This window comes from Podarcis tiliguerta (genome assembly GCF_965153285.1).
Source record: "Podarcis tiliguerta genome assembly, chromosome: 7".
Taxonomy (NCBI): domain Eukaryota; kingdom Metazoa; phylum Chordata; class Lepidosauria; order Squamata; family Lacertidae; genus Podarcis; species Podarcis tiliguerta.
The window spans coordinates 86894803-86913179 of record NC_139540.1 but is presented as its reverse complement, the minus strand read 5'-3'; the positions used below and the strand labels follow the sequence as shown (position 1 = coordinate 86913179).

General features: G+C 39.6%; 1 protein-coding gene across 15 annotated transcripts in view; it reads left to right on the top strand.

Moving 5' to 3' along the window:
- RALGAPA2 (Ral GTPase activating protein catalytic subunit alpha 2) overlaps positions 1-18377 on the top strand; it is a 174459-nt gene that overhangs the window by 59464 nt on the left and 96618 nt on the right. For all 15 annotated transcript variants that reach the window (XR_014513117.1, XR_014513118.1, XR_014513119.1 and 12 more), the window contains 7 exons: positions 127-294; positions 2817-2911; positions 3427-3505; positions 3646-3822; positions 10743-10936; positions 11303-11401; positions 13118-13273. Coding sequence is in view for 11 of the 15 variants with exons in the window: in XM_083448518.1 (XP_083304644.1) it covers positions 127-294; positions 2817-2911; positions 3427-3505; positions 3646-3822; positions 10743-10936; positions 11303-11401; positions 13118-13273 (968 nt within the window). In the remaining 4 variants the exon portion in view is untranslated. The remainder of the gene's footprint in view (positions 1-126; positions 295-2816; positions 2912-3426; positions 3506-3645; positions 3823-10742; positions 10937-11302; positions 11402-13117; positions 13274-18377) is intronic.

Here is an 18377-nt window from a genome sequence, read left to right as displayed (position 1 = left end):
TCTGCTAATTAATAATGAGGTACAAATGTATTAATGGTTTGAATGTCTCACAATGTTATTGATGCTATAGGCATGGGCATTTGTAATTGGCATATGACTGAAATAGTTTTGTACCAATACCTACAGAAGCTGAAGAATATCAACAGTCAGAAAATGGAACAGGACTTGAATATCGCCAGCCAGAAAATATAGAAGGAACAGAATGTAATGGCACATTTTCAGACCAAGAACAATTAACTCGAAGTAGTAGCACCTCGGATATTAGAGACCAAAGTAATTCCGATGTTTTCCAAGGTAATTTAGAAGTAATAAGAACTGCCTCAATGAGGAAGTTAGTTCTTGTTTTGGTTTGAAATGTTTTGTGCAACAATGGCAAGTGCTGTGTTCTCATAGCTCCATGAATTTGTCACTATGCCTGTTGTATAATAGAATTCTTAAAAGGCAACAACTGTGATTTTTCACCACAATGTTCACTGTGTAATAAAAGTATATCTTATAATGGTAACTTTGCAAGAAGATTAGTTTTAGTCTGTAACATTGCAACAATACCGATCAACTGCTTTAATATAGTCCAGTCTGTCTGTCTGTCTGTCTGTCTGTCTGTTTATACCCCATGATCACAGACTTGGAAGTAAACCCCACTGAATTCAGGACTTGTCTGCACTTGCAAGCCTATGTTGGGGAGGGGGAGTATGCTCTCAATTCACAATGAATAAGCTGTACAAGTTTCAGCAAATCATGCTATAGAGTTTATGAATCCCTTTAATCCCATGTTCAATAATTTTGGTGGTCATATCATTTTAGGTAACTAGTGTTTCAAAACATGAGAGGAATACAAATATAACGGGTTAAAGGCAAAAAAAATCTGAAATGTTTTAATATTAATGCAACAAATAATGTAATAATTTAGTTAATGTTGACTATTTGGTTTATAATTTAACTAGCATCAGCTATGACGTTAAAACAATTTGCCAGTGTATTCCATGTTTATTTTCCTTATTTACAAAAAAGTGAAAACATCATGCTTATTCCTTAATAGGCTGTTTTGTGGCACCCCTCCCTCCCCAGGGATGGATGGACCAGCCAGTTTCACATGTTCATTCATAACTCTGTTCCATCCTGTTTTTGCATTAATCTATTTTTAAAAACTCATTTCCAAGCACATTTTGTCTTCTTGTTGTTTTGTTTTGTTTTGTTTTATATATATCCTGCCCATCTGGTTGGGTTTCCCCAGCCACTCTGGGTGGTTTACAGGGTGTGTGGGTGTGGGTGGGCGTGTGTTTAAAAAAACTTCGGTGCTTTTTGGAGCTGTGAGCTCTAATGTAAAATCTGGAGAAGCTTGAGACCCAAATGATGATTTTATTTTCCCATCAGTGCATTAGTTTGGGAGAATAAAATTAAGCCCATTCACTTAAAAATGCAGGCAGAAAAAAATGCTTTTGCATTCCTACTCGCTTCTAGCCCTCCCCCCACCAAAAAGCATTTCATTTAAGTACCTCCTCTTAATAATATTGTATATGTAACCCAGACTTTTTATGAGAGGTTTGCTAAATAATGGATTGCAAGTGGGGCCTGCAGCAAAATGTTGCCCTTGTACCACATGAGTCTATAAGGAGAGGGGAGTCTGAAGAGAGTGTTGGATAGGAGTCCCAGAAGTAACTTGAGTCATATTCATGCACATTTTAAAAATAGTTTTTGAATGTTTCAAAGTACAACCAGTCTGCATGCAAGTCAAGGCAGCATGGAGATTTTGATGGAGGAGGAGGTCTGGGGGACAAAATAAGCAGATTGACCTTTGCTGCAACCTGAGAGGTATGGGGGATTTTTGGCTGGGAATCAAAACTTGTCTCAGCTTCACCTCTGGGCCACAATGTTAACTAAAAGTGGTGTATGTTGCAGTGCTAACCTATTCACTCCAACGTGCAGTCGGGATATACAGGTGAACTGCAGTGCAGGGTTGCTGCATATTATTCTCTCAACCCAGCCTGCAATGTAGGGATTAAAGCAATGGATAACAACACAAGATTGTTGGATTCTCTAAGCTTCAGCCCAGTCTCAATGTACAAGAGGTGCCCAATGGCACTAGACAACACAAAAGAGTTGTTGTAAATCATTTGAAGCTACATGACAATTTTGGATTTAAGCAGAGGCTTGACAACCATATGTCAGGAGTGGTCTGATGGTGGTTCCTGCTTGGCAGGGGGTTGGACTCGATGGCCCTTGTGGTCTCTTCCAACTCTATGATTCTATGATTTCTTCATTGATTGCTGTGGGCAGCTCTCTTTCATCCCTGAAAACATTTTAAAATAGTGTAAACAAAGACTTGCAGAGGGTTAGACTAGATGGACTTCCAACTCTACAATTTTATGATTCTATGAAATATTATCCAATATAATGGATAATGATGACAATGGCAAGGTTTTCTCCACCTTTTTTTCTTTTTCTCATCTCTCCTCCATTCCCAGCCACTCAATGTCATTGCCTCTCCTACCCAAGCTTCTGTGCTGTCCCTCAATAGTTGGTCAGCATTCCATACCCGCTGAGCATAGTTAATCCTCATTAGTCTGTTTTCATTACTCTCCCCCACCTCCATTAGGGTTTTCCACCCTAAATTGCTTTTTGTACTTAAGCAAACTTTGGATTGCCAGGGTATGCTAATATCTTGTGCATGAGGATTGAAATTAGAATAAAATAGTCTAAGTGCATAGCTGACACAATGGCTTGATTAGCATGTCATATTTATTTGTTAACTGATAATCCCAATATTTGAATGAAGTATTTTTTAAAGAATTAAAATATTACTTTCTATTTTACAGTTAGAAAAACTGAAAGCTCACAGAACTTAACTTTGGATGCTGAATGTGTTCAAGGAACTGAGAGGTCCATAAACAAGGAAAATACAGCCCAAGAAGTAAGTTTTAATGTGCATTAAAAAGTGAAGGTACTCCTGTTTGGGCCATAAGAAAAAATCCTTATTAGGGCAATGTCCTCATTAAGTCAGCCAAAATAGCACAAAATAGTGTGCATGATTTTGAGTTCACCAGAGCTCTTGGTCTCCTGACTTTCCCAACAATTTGTGTTGCTGTTGATTACCAAGAGGAGGAGGGGGAGGGCAGCAGGAGTGACACAGTGTGACACAGCAGTGAAGCCAAGCCAATGCTCCCAACACTGTGCCTACAACCACCCACACAGCCCCACCAGCTGCTGCTGCTGCCACGCATACACTCAATCCCCTGCCCAACTCACAAAAAGTGGGAAGACGCTGATGCTAGCAACAACTGCTGTCCTCCAAATAATGTGTTCCAGCCCTTAATCTGCAAGTGTTTTCAGCAATTATTTGGAAGTACATGCCTCCATTAATTTGAGACAATTTGATAAGAAAATAAATTGTGGTCCAAACAATTTCCTGTATTTTTTTTCACACAGGCAAGCAACCCTCCATCTCAATTAGATCTCAAAGCAGACATGCAACAATCACATGGAAGTCCCAGAGAAGGAGAACAGAGTGAGTTTCAGTAAAAGAGGTGTTTATTGCTTTGCTAGTGATTTGTGGTACAATATGCTGATGTCACTATTGTGTATGCATATGTTTTAAAAATGTCTTCTTTCAAATGACTGTTTTACTCATCACTTTTGGCTATGTAGGTGAAAGTGTTAGCAGTGATACCTCCATTGGATACAATAATGAAGTAGATATCACATTAGCTCCCTGGCAAGCATGTGAAGAAAACCCTGATGTCAATATCCCAGCTGATATTTGCGTTGATCCTGATGCGTGCCAGTGGTTGCATCTGAGTCCTTCAGGTGTCACAAATTTAACAGGTATGTATGCTCAAGGAAGTGTGTTGTGTGTATGTGTGGTGGTTTGTATAACACACACACACACACACACACCACAAATATGTACACCCATGTATGGTTTCTTGAGTTGATAATGTTAGACTTCATAAAATGTACAGTTTTAGAAAGCCAAACTCTTTGGAGCAGGAATTTGTGTGGCAGAAGGTAAGTTATATTAATGAAAAGTGTACTGGGGAAAGGTAAACCGCATTAGGCTTTCTGTAAGAGCACTCTTTTGCTCTAGGAATCAGTTTGAGAAATTACTGCCCTTATGCAAAATGTGTATAGGTAAAGGGAGATATTATTCCTTCCATGCACATTGAAGTTGGTATTTTCCCCACTCCACCCCAGTCCTCCTCTTCCTAGATACTTGGGGGGAAGCAGGCCCAAGAAGGTTTCTACCTGTTCCATATTATCAAATTAATGAGTATTTTTCAAAAAGATCTATTAAAAGGTTTCATGGACCAAAGTTCCAGCTGTTTTTGTTTTTGTTTTGTTTTTTGAATTTGCATTTTATTTATTTGTTAACATTCTTATATTACATCGGTAATATTACATTACAGGACTTACTATAATATAATTTCCAATATGTATACAAAAATATATACAAATTTTATATACCTAGAAAGAAAATGAAACAAACAAAAAAAGAAAGAAAGAACAAACAATTTCCCCCCAAAATCATATACGTACCAACACACTAGACTTCCTGTCTTTCCTTTGTATATTCCTTTTTTACAAATGAATGTACTCTTATTATTGTATATTTCTCTACATATTATCTAATACATTCCTATATCAATATGTGCTCTTAGTCTTATTTCTCAACTCAATCTCACTCGCAACATCAATCAAATGCTAGCATAGATAGCGAACCTTTACTGTATTTTTGAACATATGTTTTATATCTATTCCACTTTTCCATAATTTTTTGTTTGAATTGCCTCTCAGGGTATTTGTTAACTGCACCATTTCAGCAAATTCTTGTAGCTTGTACTGCCAGTCCGTTATTGTCGGGGCTTCTTGTTCCTTCCACCCCTTTGCCACCAAAGTCCAAGCTGCGGCCGTTGCATATAAGAATACCTCCCTAAAGGCCTTTGGGATGTCCCTGCCAACAATGCTTAACAGAAATGCCTCTGGTCTTTTTAAAAAAGTTATTCCAAACATTTTTTTCAACTCCTCGTAAATTAAGCCCCAGAACACTTTGATCTTCCTACATATCTACCACATATGATACATGTCGCCATTACTTCTACCACACCTCCAACAAGTAGTCGCTAATTTTTTATACATCTTCAATAGTCTTGAGGGGGTGAGATACCATCTGTGCTGCATCTTTTAACATATTTTCTTTGATGTTATAACACGCCTTAAATTTCATATTTGTTCTCCAAAGCTCTTCCCATTCGGCCATCATTATTGGACGTCCAGTGTCCTGTGCTCATCTAATCATTGTTGCCTTAACCTCCTCCTCCTTAAACCAAAGTTCCAACTTTGAAAAGATTTTACTTAAAGGAAGAGAAAAACTGATTTCAAAAATGTATAAACTACTACTAGAATGGGAGGTGAAATGGTGAAATCAGAAATAATAAAATGGGCTAAATATTTAGAACATAATATAGAAATGAATGTCTGGGAAAAGTTGTGGAAAGTAGGCATGAAATTCACTGCTTGCCATGCTTTAAAATAGAAATATATGAAAATGATGTTTACATTGTAATAAACTATCTAAACTAATAAACTATCTAAAATGTATAAGACATTTTCTAATAACTGCTGGAAGTGTAAACAAGCAGACGGTTCTTTTTTCATATGTGGTGGACTTGTAAAAAAAGGTAGGGTATTTTGGGAAATACCCGTATTTTTCGCTCTATAGGACGCACTTTTTCCCCTCCAGAAATTAAGGGGAAATGTGTGTGCGTCCTATGGACCAAATGCAGGCTGCTTAGCTTCAGCGATAGCAACGCGAAGCCTCCGAAGCACAGAGGGAGCGCTCCCTCCCCGCTCTGGAGGCTTCGCGTTGCTTTCACTGAAGCCTGGAGAGTGAGAGGCGTCAGTGCACACCAAACCCTCTCACTCTCCAGGCTTCAGGGATAGCCCCCTGAAGCCTTCGGAGCGCAGCGCGAGTTCTCGCTGCGTTCTGGTGACTTCAGGTTCCTTTCACTGAAGCCAGGAGAGTCTTGCTCTCCCGACTTCAGCGAAAGGAACCCGAAGCCGGCAGGGAGAGGTTGCGCGCAGCCTGTACGCTGCTCGGGGGGGGGGGGGATAATATTTTTTTTCTTGATTTCCCCCTCTAAAAACTAGGTGCGCCCTATGGTCCGGTGCGCCCTATGGAGCGAAAAATACAGTAATATATGATGAGATAAAAAAGATGTTTAGAAAACCTGAAGTTTTTCTGCTAGGGATTATACAGATAGAAATTCCAAAAAGGGTGGTTAAATTGTTTATTTAACCAAAGCAGCTATTATTTACCAAATTCTGTGCTCAGAATTGGAAAGACAAAGAGGTTCCCACTAAAGAAGAATGGAGAAGTAAAATAATGGACTATGCTGAATCAGCAAAGCTAACAGCTAAAATAAGAAAATGTAATGATGACTTTTTTAAAGAATGGAAGCCCTTTTTGGATTATTTGAAGAAATTTTACAATATGAAGAACCTGCAACCAGGTTTCGAACTATGAGCAACAGAAAGAATTCAAGATTATTATGTTATGATTATGATAAAATAGAGTGATGATAGCTTGCAGCAAGGGGGGGGGGAGAATAACAACAGAAAATGGGTTATGAAATAGAAAACAGAAAATAGAAAAGTTTTTTTATAATGTGTATTGGAATTTTATTTGTATTTTTTTTTAAAAAAAACAACTTAATAAAAATATTATAAAAAGAAGATTCCTACCTGGAAGAAGAAATTAAGGGAAGCCACATTTCCACCCATAAGATCAGGTCATTAGGAACTGCTTAGACTATCAAAGAGGAAATTAAGAGGAAGGGTTCAGAAACAGAAGGTAGTAATAGGATCCATAGTGGTGAGGAGATCTAAGGTGCTGAGATCTGGCATAAGAGTCTTGTTGTGATCATTTGCTCATGCATCTCATGCATGAGTGAAGGATTTTCTCTCAACTCCAGAACAGGATCCTGTGTACATCTGCCATGCCCTACTCAAGATCAACTGGCTTGACCTTAAAGCAGTGTCTGGCCACTCAACCCTTTTTCCACAGCATGCCCATCTATTGCATCCTAATCAGAATGGACAACACAAATGTTCACTCCTATATCAACAGGGAAGGTGGAACCAAATCAGCAGATCTACAGCAGGAGATCACATTATTCCTACTCTGGGCGGAGAATTAACTCTCCTAAGTGTCTCAGTAGGAGACGTCCAACACACAAGACAACTGGTTGAGCTGCACCAGACTGGACTGCTTCTGTTTGGGAGCAATATATTTTCCTACCTTTGTACATTCACTCTTGAGCCACATAGCTGTTCTAGACACGCTAGAGACTCCTTATAGTCCTCCCTATGTAATAGACAAAAGCTCTCAGAAGGTTGGTGCTCTGAGGAGGGTAAGACAATTCTTGACCTTTATTGTCTGAGTTGTGCTGCTGGTATCATAACTGTATTGGATATGTTGCTTTTGTAGCACTAGAGGGTGCTGAATACCCACTAATTTCAAGTCTTTAGCTTGTAAGCCTAAAGGCAGGGTCTGTCTACAGTTTGTTTTTGTAAGCTGCTGTGGGAGACAATTTGGCCAAGAACCAGAGTGAAAAAATGTTATAAATAGATAAGTAAGCAAGTCTGAGAAATTTTCTGATAAAGAAGTGCATCAGTAGAAAAACAAGCTGTTCTGCTCTTCAAGATTTCCTGGCCTTTTTGTTGTAGTAAGTACTGTAGCTGTGATGAAGTCAGTTTTATTGCCCCTTGTTATCTGTGTGGCTTTTGATTTCTTCTAGAATAACATTAATTTTGTGTTAGACTTAGAAATGTAAGTGTTGATGTGAGTGAAAATGTACTCCTAAAGAGATGTGTGCCTTTTGAGAACAAATTGTTTTGTGTTAATGACTTTGCTTTTGAGTGAACAAGTCATGTTAAATAGGACATGTGCTGAAAATTATTATAGGCTGAAATTATTATAGGATGAAAATGGATAGTTGGAGTCATATGTGCCAAACCTTCAATACAATACCTCCGGTTGTGAACAGGATCCATTCTGGAGGTCCAGCCGGATCCCGAGGTTTTTGCAACTCAAGGAGAAGCGGTAGACCACTTTGCGCATGTGCGCAGGGGGAACACTTCCAGGTTTGCCGCTTTCACAACCTGAAGTTTACGTTACCTGAGGGTACCTGAGGGTAACGTAACCCGAGCTTCTGCGGTACTGATTTCATTGGGAATGCTGGACACTCGGAAGGAAATTTGGCTTAATGGGGAAACTTGATTAATTTCACAAATTGACCATTCTCACACATTTATGTAATTGTCAGGACAAATAAAGTCCATCATTATTATACCCATACTACAGGGAGCAGGACTGTGGCTGCAAAGTAATCCAGTTTTATAATACCCACTTTTTGAAGGAAGAAGATTAGTTGTGGATGATAATGCAGTGTAGATAACCTGTCATTTTGGAGTGGGAGAGTTGGCTTTTTTTAGGGAAATGTAGTGGGGAGGGGACTGTGAAGATAGTAGCAGCAGTGCAGTTAATTAAGGGCTAGAGGAGGTGACAAAAGCCAGGGAAATAACAGAGGGTTTCAGTGGTGTGTAGAGGAGACATACAGGTGCCAGGTCCACCTGTAGAGGGACAGCAGGTTTACCTGTTGAGAACCAACAGCAAGTAGACTTGGAATATAATTTTCTCCAAAGCCTGCTCTACTTAGGCCTCTTCACCTCTCAGTCACTATATCTAATATTTATTATTTATTTATTACATCAGCTTCATGGCTGAGATTTGAACCCTAGTCTCCCAGATCCAACACTCATAACCATTAGGCACACTGGCTCTCGATATCTACCAGAAATGTATATCTGTTTCCAGATGCTATGCTATTTATTTATTTATTTATTATGATAATTTTTCAATTACAATAATCCAATAATAGCCTCATTATAACAATGCCCAATTATAATACAATTCCTAATACAAGTCATTCAGATGCCGAATTATATAATTTAGGTGGCCCCCCCCACATGCTAGAATTGATGGTGATTTACTTTGTTTCTGTGTTCCAAAATCTTATTGGTTTCAATCACATTCCCATCATAATAGTAATCCCTTATACAACAGCTGCAATATTTATAACTTCTATTTGTGTTGACACATTGAGTAATTTGTAAGACTACAAGTGAACATCTCATAATGTATCATTGTTCTTCCTGTGTGTGACATTTATTCTGTCCATGATGTTTCTTCCTGTCCTTGTATGTCAATCTTTCCCTGGTTGTTGCTGCAATCTGTCATGCCTTGAGCAGAGCTGATATCCCAATGTTGTTCCATAAACTTCTCCCTTACTCAATCCCTTCCAGATTCCATACTCGCAAAATGATAATTAACACAGTCCAATTAAATTTCTCCCTCACTCAGTCCTGTGCTTCTTTGTTTTGCAACTTTAGCAATAGCTGCAAAGTCACTCTATCCCAGTCAGTAACCTGTTTTCGCCATTTTTCCTCCCAGCCTAGGAAGAGGAGTGATTTGTTATACTGCCAGTGCCCTTGGCAAGTTTCCAGGTTCCTTTCATTCCTCTGTTCAACCGAAGATAAATAGCACATACCTTTCAGATTCCATACTCACAAAGTGATAATTAGCATAGTCCAATTAAATTAAATTCCTAGTCCTTTTAATGTTAATTCAGTTTTTTTTGTTTTTTTGCACACACAGTTCTGTTTAATGTTGTATTCCATATCTGCAATCCAGTTTCCTCTTTCTTCACTTGCTCTTTGTAGAAATTGATTTAACAATCTAGGGAGGGTTGCTGAATCATAAATGTAAAAAAGAAAACTTTATATAAAGAAGCTGTAGGCTCCCCTCCCCCCACACTGTCTTTTACACTTCTTTCAAATTCAAACCTTAAAGACCTTGTAGCTGCTTCAGTTCCACAATTTATGATCTCATCTCTTCTAGAACGCGTGTATACATTAGTCCAAAATAAATTAATTAACAGACGAACCTCTGCTTCTTAATGGCGGGTAGGAGGGTTATTGACAGGCTGAGTGCTTTTGCACTCAGCACCTCCCTGCCTCCTGCGTTCCATGCCAGAGTGAGAGCCAGGTACCTAGACAAACTGCGAGTGAAGGCCTTTCCCCCTGACCCTGGAGGGAACTTGCAAGGATAATTACCTGCAATTATCCTTGTTTTTTCTTCACCAACGATCTCCCACTGTCGTGGGAGCTGTCTCCTTTAAGGCACCAGAACTGGAAGCCTAAGTATTTATTTATTTGGAGTATTTATTCCCACCACTACCCCGAAAAAGCAACCTGCAAATGCCTGTGATTTCCAGCATTCCATCCCACATTAGCATAAGCAGGAAAGGAGCTAATGCTTTCTTTTTAAAGCTATTTTAAAATGCTTGCAGGAAGCTAATGTACAGTTTCTTCCTAAGTAACTGTATGGAGAAAAATATGGTTGCCCCGTATGCCTGGTAGTAGTAGGATCTGGAGAGGAGTAAAGCAGCCACAGCCTTTTGGGTACACACATGCTTGCTCATTGTTGCTTAAGCCATAGTTTGACTTAGTGTTACATGTGAATCAGACCACTGGGCATCCAGCCTGCAGTGGCAAAGATCCTGTGTGGAAGGTGGGATGTTTTTATTCACACTGAGATGCACCAGCCCTCCTGTACGAAAGTCCTCCTTTTAGGACACACTTGGGTATTTTGCTAGTAATTAATAACAAATAATTTTCTCTTCTAGACAGCAGTGAGTTTCTTGCTGATGATTGCAGTATAATTGCTGGTGGGAATCTCATAGGCTGGCATCCTGATTCTGCTGCTGTGTTATGGCGAAGAATATTGGGAATTCTTGGAGATGTGAACAGTATCCAGTGTCCTAAAATACACGCCAGAGTTTTTGAGTATCTCTTTGCACTATGGTACAAATTAGCAAAGGTAAGGTTTGCTACTATAGACTTTGTCTAATGGAGAGTTAGTAGACTAATGGTAGATGCTAAAATAAATAAAACAGGAAATACCGTAACTGTTTAATCTGTGGACTAGATTGGTAAAGAAAAAGCATTTTATATGTGTTATATGGGTGGCACTGTGGGTTAAACCACAGAGCCTAGGGCTTGCCGATCAGAAGGTCAGCAGTTTGAATCCCTGCGACAGGGTGAGCTCCCGTTGCTTTTCCAAAACAATCAGAAAAGAAAGTGTGAGATCCTATCTGAAGAGGTTAAGAAGGAAAAACTATTCACTTTAGCTCATCAAGATTGTGTATGTCTTACTATCTATCTATCTATTTATTTATTTATTTAGATAAGGGACAATCTTGCTATCAGTCTGGATAACCAATCCACTCCCTCTCCTCCTACTTTAATTCCTCCACTCAGAATATTTGCATCGTGGTTGTTCAAGGTAAGTTTTTCATGCACCTTGGTCTGGACCAATCTCATTTGTATCCTGCTTTTGTTTACCTTCAGTCTTATATTTCTAAACTCCCAAATTGCTTTTTAAACATGGAGGAAGGAATGCCTTACTTATGTTAATTTTGTAGCTACCTCTAATGTTGGGATGCGGGTGGCACTGTGGGTTAAACCACAGAGCCTAGGACTTGCCGATCAGAAGGTCGGCAGTTCGAAGCCCCGCGACGGAGTGAGCTCCCCTTGCTCGGTCCCTGCCAACCTAGCAGTTTGAAAGCACGTCAAAGTGCAAGTAGATAAATAGGTAGCGCTCCAGCAGGAAGGTAAACAGCATTTCCGTGTGCTACTCTGGTTCACCAGAAGCGTCTTAGTCATGCTGGTCACATGACCCGGAAGCTGTACGCTGGCTCCCTCGGCCAGTAAAGCGAGATGAGCGCCGCAACCCCAGAGTCAGTCACGACTGGACCTAATGGTCAGGGGTCCCTTTAACCTTTACCTTACCTTTAATGTACATGTAGCTATACAGTGGTACCTAGAGGTTACATAAACTTCAGATTACAGACTCCACTAACCCAGAAATAGTACCTCGGGTTAAGAACTTTGCTTCAGGATGAGAACAGAAATCGCGTGGTGGCGGCGCAGCAGCAGCGGGAGGCCCCATTAGCTTAAAATGGTACTTCAGGTTAAGAACAGTTTCAGGTTAAGAACGGACCTCCAGAACGAATTACGTATGTAACCAGAAGTACCAGTGCACTGACTATACAAATCTAAACATAACATCAACATAAGCCTTTAAAATTCTTTTGTTTCTGAATGTATGTTGAAACTTTTTTTTATATATTCATTAGTTTGGATTTGACCTAAATACAAAAAGTTCACGAGGGCTGCGATTTCAGTGACAGAAGCCTACATGTGACCACTACTCTGTATTAAGGATTTTTGAGTAAACTTCAGGAGCGCACATCGCTCTATTCACATTATGGAGAAAGAGGAGACTGTTCCCTTGTGCCCTGTTTGAATGATGCCTGAAGTCCTGTAATGAAAGCAGAGTCAGCATCTACAGTAATTTAGTGAATTCTGTGCAACCAGCCTGCGATGTGCAAATTAATTGGTTAATTGGGATGTACATAAGAATATATTAAGTTGCACTTAAGCTTTAATCTACTATTTTTATAATAAAGTGTGCTGTTCTGTCCTCAACTTCCCTTCCTTAGTGTTGGTATTTTATTTATAATACAAAACGTTAATTATCAAACCTAATAATGGATTATATGCATTTGTGCTGTTCTCTTCATGGAAAGTTCTTTGATTCAGAGAGGCTTCTATGAATGGAAGGGCAGGTGCCATTTTTGCTGATTCTCTCTCTCCACTGCAGCCACACACTCCTCTGTTTTTCCAAAGGGTCCCTCATTCCTATAGAGCAGTCTTCCCAGAGCTGCAGTGGAGGAGGAATATCTGAAAATTGCAACCCTCACCTTCTATTAGCTGAGGCCTTTGCTGGATCAAAGCTATTTTGTTTGTGGGTGAGAAATGTTGACGTTAAGTTCCATAAAAGTTCCAAATCATAGAAAATGTAACTTAAAATGTGCTCTGTATCATCTTGAGAAGGATGTCTTGAACAGTTGTCTTCGTTTCATATATGGTAATACAATACTCATGTTCTGATTATTTAGAAGCTGTCTTATTCACAAAACATACTCTTTTATTTTAGGCTACGACCTTATCAGATGAATATAAGGAAGGGAAGCTTCAAGCCTACAAACTGATATGTGCTATGATGGCTAGACGCCAAGATTTTGTGCCAAATCCTGACTACCTGGTGCACTTTTATCTTGTCATGCATATTGGGTTAACTAGTAAAGATCAGGTACAAATACTATATTTCTAGTTCTGAAAACTGAACTGCATTAACTTAACATGCTTTCTAAGGTTTGGATCCCGAGCCACAGTGTGGCTTGAGACCCTGTGGAAGAACCCTTGGTGGGATTTACCAGTTCTTCCCTTCCCCTCCAACCTACTCCCCCTTTTCTGGAGGTTCCCCCAGCCTACCACAGTATGATGGTGTGATGCAGCAAAGAGCTGCAGGGAGAATCTATGCTAGTTGTTTTCTTTTGTTTTGCTGGCCCTGTGTATGGGACATTCCTACTGGTGCGTGGGGAATTTAGATCCAAGCTACTATCTCTTTGGTCACTAATGAAAACTAAATGACTTGGAGATTTCCATCAAAAATGGCTTCTGGGTTTCTCTTTCTATTTCATGCAGGTCCTGCAATCTGTCCATTCATTATGTGAAAATTCAGTTATCTGAACATAAAGAATTCTGCCCAAACCTCACTATACACACTGCAGATTCAGATAGCCAAACAGCCAGAGTTTGCCCCCTCCCTCCCTCCCTTCGTTCCTTATTTGTTTGCGGTTTGTTGGTCAGTGGCAACCATTTTCTCATTCTTTCATATATATGAGAGAGGAAGTGGAAAGAGAGATGGGACAAATCAGTTTTTTTCTTTGTCTTTCTTTTGCCGGTTGGCTAAAGCCATTTTAGGAACAAACCATGATGGGGGAAGGGGAAAAGATCACAAATTAGAATTGTTCCCATAGGAAATAATTGAAATTGTCAGCTCATTATGCAAACACCCGCCTTACAGATGATTTCCTGGGAACACATTGTGTTCGGTGAGTGGGACCTGTGTGTATAGCCATTATTTCACTTTTATTTAGTTCCTGGTGTGAGGTAGATGCTACACAGCACTTTTAAATGGCAATATTTATGCTCAGGATGCTTCTCAAGCAAGTAAGACAAGGTGAAAGAAAAAATTAGAGCTTCGAAATAAGTATATCATGTTAGGTAGAAGAGGTTTAATTGTGTAGAAAAGATAAGGCTGCAGAACTTCAAGATTTGAAGGTGGCATATTGGACAGAGAAAGTGAATCAGTTTCAGGTTTGCCAATGGTAAAGCAGGAAATGAAAGTAAAGAAAAGAGGACCAAGAGTAAAGGAGCTCTACAGAGCACAAAAAAGGAAGAGTTTAAAGAGAGATTTGAGAGTTCCACATCAAAATAGAGAGGAGAAGCCAGCCAATCAAAAGCAAGGTAGATTAAGACACAAACTGATTCTACTTAAGAAAAGTACTATAGAAAAAGGTTTTCCCACTAATTTCAATAGGTGATAGATTACAAAAATCTTCAATAGTGCAAATTTTAAGTTATAAACCATATCAGTATTGTTCCACATTGCCACTGCCTTTTTAAAAAAAATCTCTTTTATGCCTCTTGGTGGCAGTCTTGGCTTCAAGTTTTCCAGTTGGTAGCTATGGGATTCTAAGAGCCCATTGCGTTTTTGCTTTTCAATGGTAAAAACTCAACAGTGTCCAATGCATATATACTTGCTGTATTTTTATCTAAATTGGCTAACCTGTGGCCCTCTAGATGTTGCTCACCTACAACTTCCAGCAACCCTGGCCAGCATGATAGCCATGTTCAAATATATAAAAGGATGTCACATGGAGGAGGGAGAAAGGTTGTTTTCTGCTGCTCCAGAGAAGCGGACATGGAGCAATGGATCCAAACGACAAGAAAGAAGATTCCACCTAAACATTAGGAAGAACTTCCTGACAGTAAGCTGTTCGACAGTGGAATTTGCTGCCAAGGAGTGTGGTGGAGTCTCCTTCTTTGGAGGTCTTTAAGCAGAGGCTTGACAACCATATGTCAGGAGTGCTCTGATGGTGTTTCCTGCTTGGCAGGGGGTTGGACTCGATGGCCCTTGTGGTCTCTTCCAACTCTATGATTGTATGACCAGTGGTTAGAGATGATGGGAGTTGTAGCACAACATCTGGAGGGACAGATGTTAGCCACCTCTGATCTAAATGCTGCATCAGCTGAGCCTGTAGGACTCTCCAGGGTCCTCCCGACGATTTCACTGGTGTGTGCGGAGGCCCAGAACATAACCCCTGTGTAAGTGGGGAGTCTCCTGTACATACAAGTAGAAAACATGAAGAAAAACATTTTTCGAAAAAGACCAGCACCGACTTAGGAGCTTCCAAGACTTAAGGAATATTGAGGGCATAAATAAAAGAAAACTATGGAGAAACTAATCTCTTTCAGGGACAGGAGACTCCTGGGTTCACACTGAATGCCAAAGATAGGAACTGTTGTCTTGGTTGGTATTGATTCTGCTTTGGCATGACAAATGTGCTGCCTAAGCTAAATTCTTGGATTTCTCCATTGTTTTCTATGGGCAACTCTTGCTTCTGCCCTGTGGGAGGGGACATGCTTCTGTAGGGGAAAATGTTTAGCATACCATGCGTCTTTATAGGTTGTAAGTCTGTGGGCATGAACTAGCTTGTTTTTCTTGATATTATGTAAGATGTTCTAGAAAGCTTTTCTATAGGTCAGAAGATATAGGTCTCTGATATAGGTCCCTATAGGTCTCTGATATCTCTTAGTAATTGCAAAATATTTCCTGAAACATGTTGATATTTGCTGTACCTTGCTTATCTTCAACCTTGCACACCAACCTTAAACACATCAACCATAAGACTACATAAGACCACCCCCATTACACCCCATTCCAACCCCCATTCTGCCTACTTTCTGCCCACTTCTGGGTCCAGAAGGTCCCGCACGCCAGCGTTCGTGTGTCAGTTGGACGCACACAAACTAAATTAATTCTTAAAATTAGGACCAGAGCCACTATAATACTTCCCTCAATTCCCGTTTCATGGAGCTGGTCCAGCATGATGCCATGGTCCATGGGGTCAAAAGCTGCAGAGAGACTGAGCAGCAGGAGCCAACCCGCTTGCCCTATCAAAACAAACTGTGTCATCTAAGAATGCTTACAGCTGCCCCACTGCAACTCCACTCCACCTTGCACAAGAAGTGGATATTTGTGACTGGTCTATAGTTATTCTAGTCCAACGAGTCCAGTGCTGGTGTCTTTAGGGGTGGGCACACCACTGCCACTTTCAAGGCAGCAGGCATCACCCCTGTTATGCAGTAAAGTGTTAACCACACTCTGGACCCAACCAGGCAACCCCTCTCTGATAGGTTTAACAAACCAGGCAGGGCAGGAGTCAAGAGGGCACAGAGTCAACTGTATAGCCGCAAGTACCTTGTCCACCATCAGCTGATTGCATGAACTGAAACTAACTCCACAACAAACACATCACCAGCTATGACATTGGGTGCTTCAGGGTCATTTCATAATTCATAAACATTTTAATGGATAACAGAGTTTACCAGTAAAATAGTAAAATGTTATCCTCTAAACCTACCAAGGCAAAAATTATAATTAAGTATTCTAGGGCAATGATTGTAATGGTAAGTACATCCTATAAGTACAAAAGTAGGAGCTACTCCATGCTCATTCTTCGCTACTTAATTCATCATAATAGCACTATAAAGAACCTTCCCTCGAATGTGTTTCCACACTAGACAGATTCAAGAGTTTCCATTTAAACTTTTTATCCACCATAGCTAGAAGCCTGCTTCTCAGTCTGGACGTCTGCGCCCCTGTCCTGATAAGTGTCCCTCGCCTACCAGGAGGGCCAGAATTTACTGTTCCATCCCTCTTCCCACGCATTTCTTACTAGAATCGCTCCCCACACATGATGCCCCAAAAGGACAGCAACCAAAAAGCCATGTCCATTTTCTGTTGCCATCCTTGTAGCAACTCAGTTAAAATACTGCTCCCTTTCATTCTGCTAATCTGAAGATGGTAAAATGTGATCTCGTCTTGAACAACAAAAGATACCCTCCAATGTGATCCAAGTTTCTACATTGGAGTAAATATGAGATGACTGTGAACACCATCCTATTTTGTGCCTTTAGTAAATTTTCTATATGGTGTGTGGGGTGAATTTAGCAAAATAATTTTCATCTATATGAATAATTTTTGGTAGTTTGTATACTTGTTGATATGTAAAAACAACAACAACCCAACACCCTTTTACCTATTGTTTTACTTTATTTGTTTATTTAATACCCACCCTTCACCACAAGGTCCAACAACATTATTTTAAATGTGGTATAAACAGTTATTTCGTAAAATCATTTATCATTTTGTATTAGAATAATTTTAAATGGCGATCAGTATATGCTGGTTATGTGTGTGAGTAGTGTGTAGTTGTAATAGCTATTTAATACCTTGTTGCATTCATTTTTATTCCCAACCCGTGTACACGGAGGTAGTTTATGAAGTAATCTTGACATACCAAATTACTTTGGAGGAGTCATTTGGTTTGTGCTCCATAATTCTGTCCAGTGGTAACCTGGTGCTGGTGAATTGCATGTAAGGGCTTTCTGACCTTTTCTTTCTTTCTTTCTTTCTTTCTTTCTTTCTTTCTTTCTTTCTTTCTTTCTTTTTTTGCCAATGCGGATGATATGGAGGCTTGTGATGCTTGGGAAGAATTCATAGCTGATTTTCTTTTTCTTTCTGCCATTTCTTCATTTACTCTAGCAGCAAGCTTTATAGTTAGGAGAATATTCCTATGCAGTCATTGCAGTATTTGCGTTCTGTTTGAGAAATCATATGCACTCTTGATCAGATCTAGGACTTTGGGAATTTAAACTGCCAAATTCTGACACCTTGACATCCATGTTATGCAAATAGCACCTTTCCATATATCCATGTAATGCATTGTTTAATTACAATTTGCAAAAAAAAGTCAAAGGTGTTTATGTAGTTCAAAATATTTTTATGTATTTGTTTGTAAGGCTCAAGGAAAGAATTGAATCACTTACAGGGTTTAAAATGACATAAATTCTGCAGTGGACGACTTTCATGTTGGCCTCCTTAGAATTTGCTCCTAACACTGCAGCCTCATGTAATTTACGGCTTGTAATCTATACAAGCAAGTTAAGTTAAATGCAGAGGAAATAGCAAATTTTACTTTATAAACCTAAAATGCCCAACAATGGAGACAGTGTACAGAAAATAGCTAGATTTATTATACAAACTGAGATATGTCAGATAACTT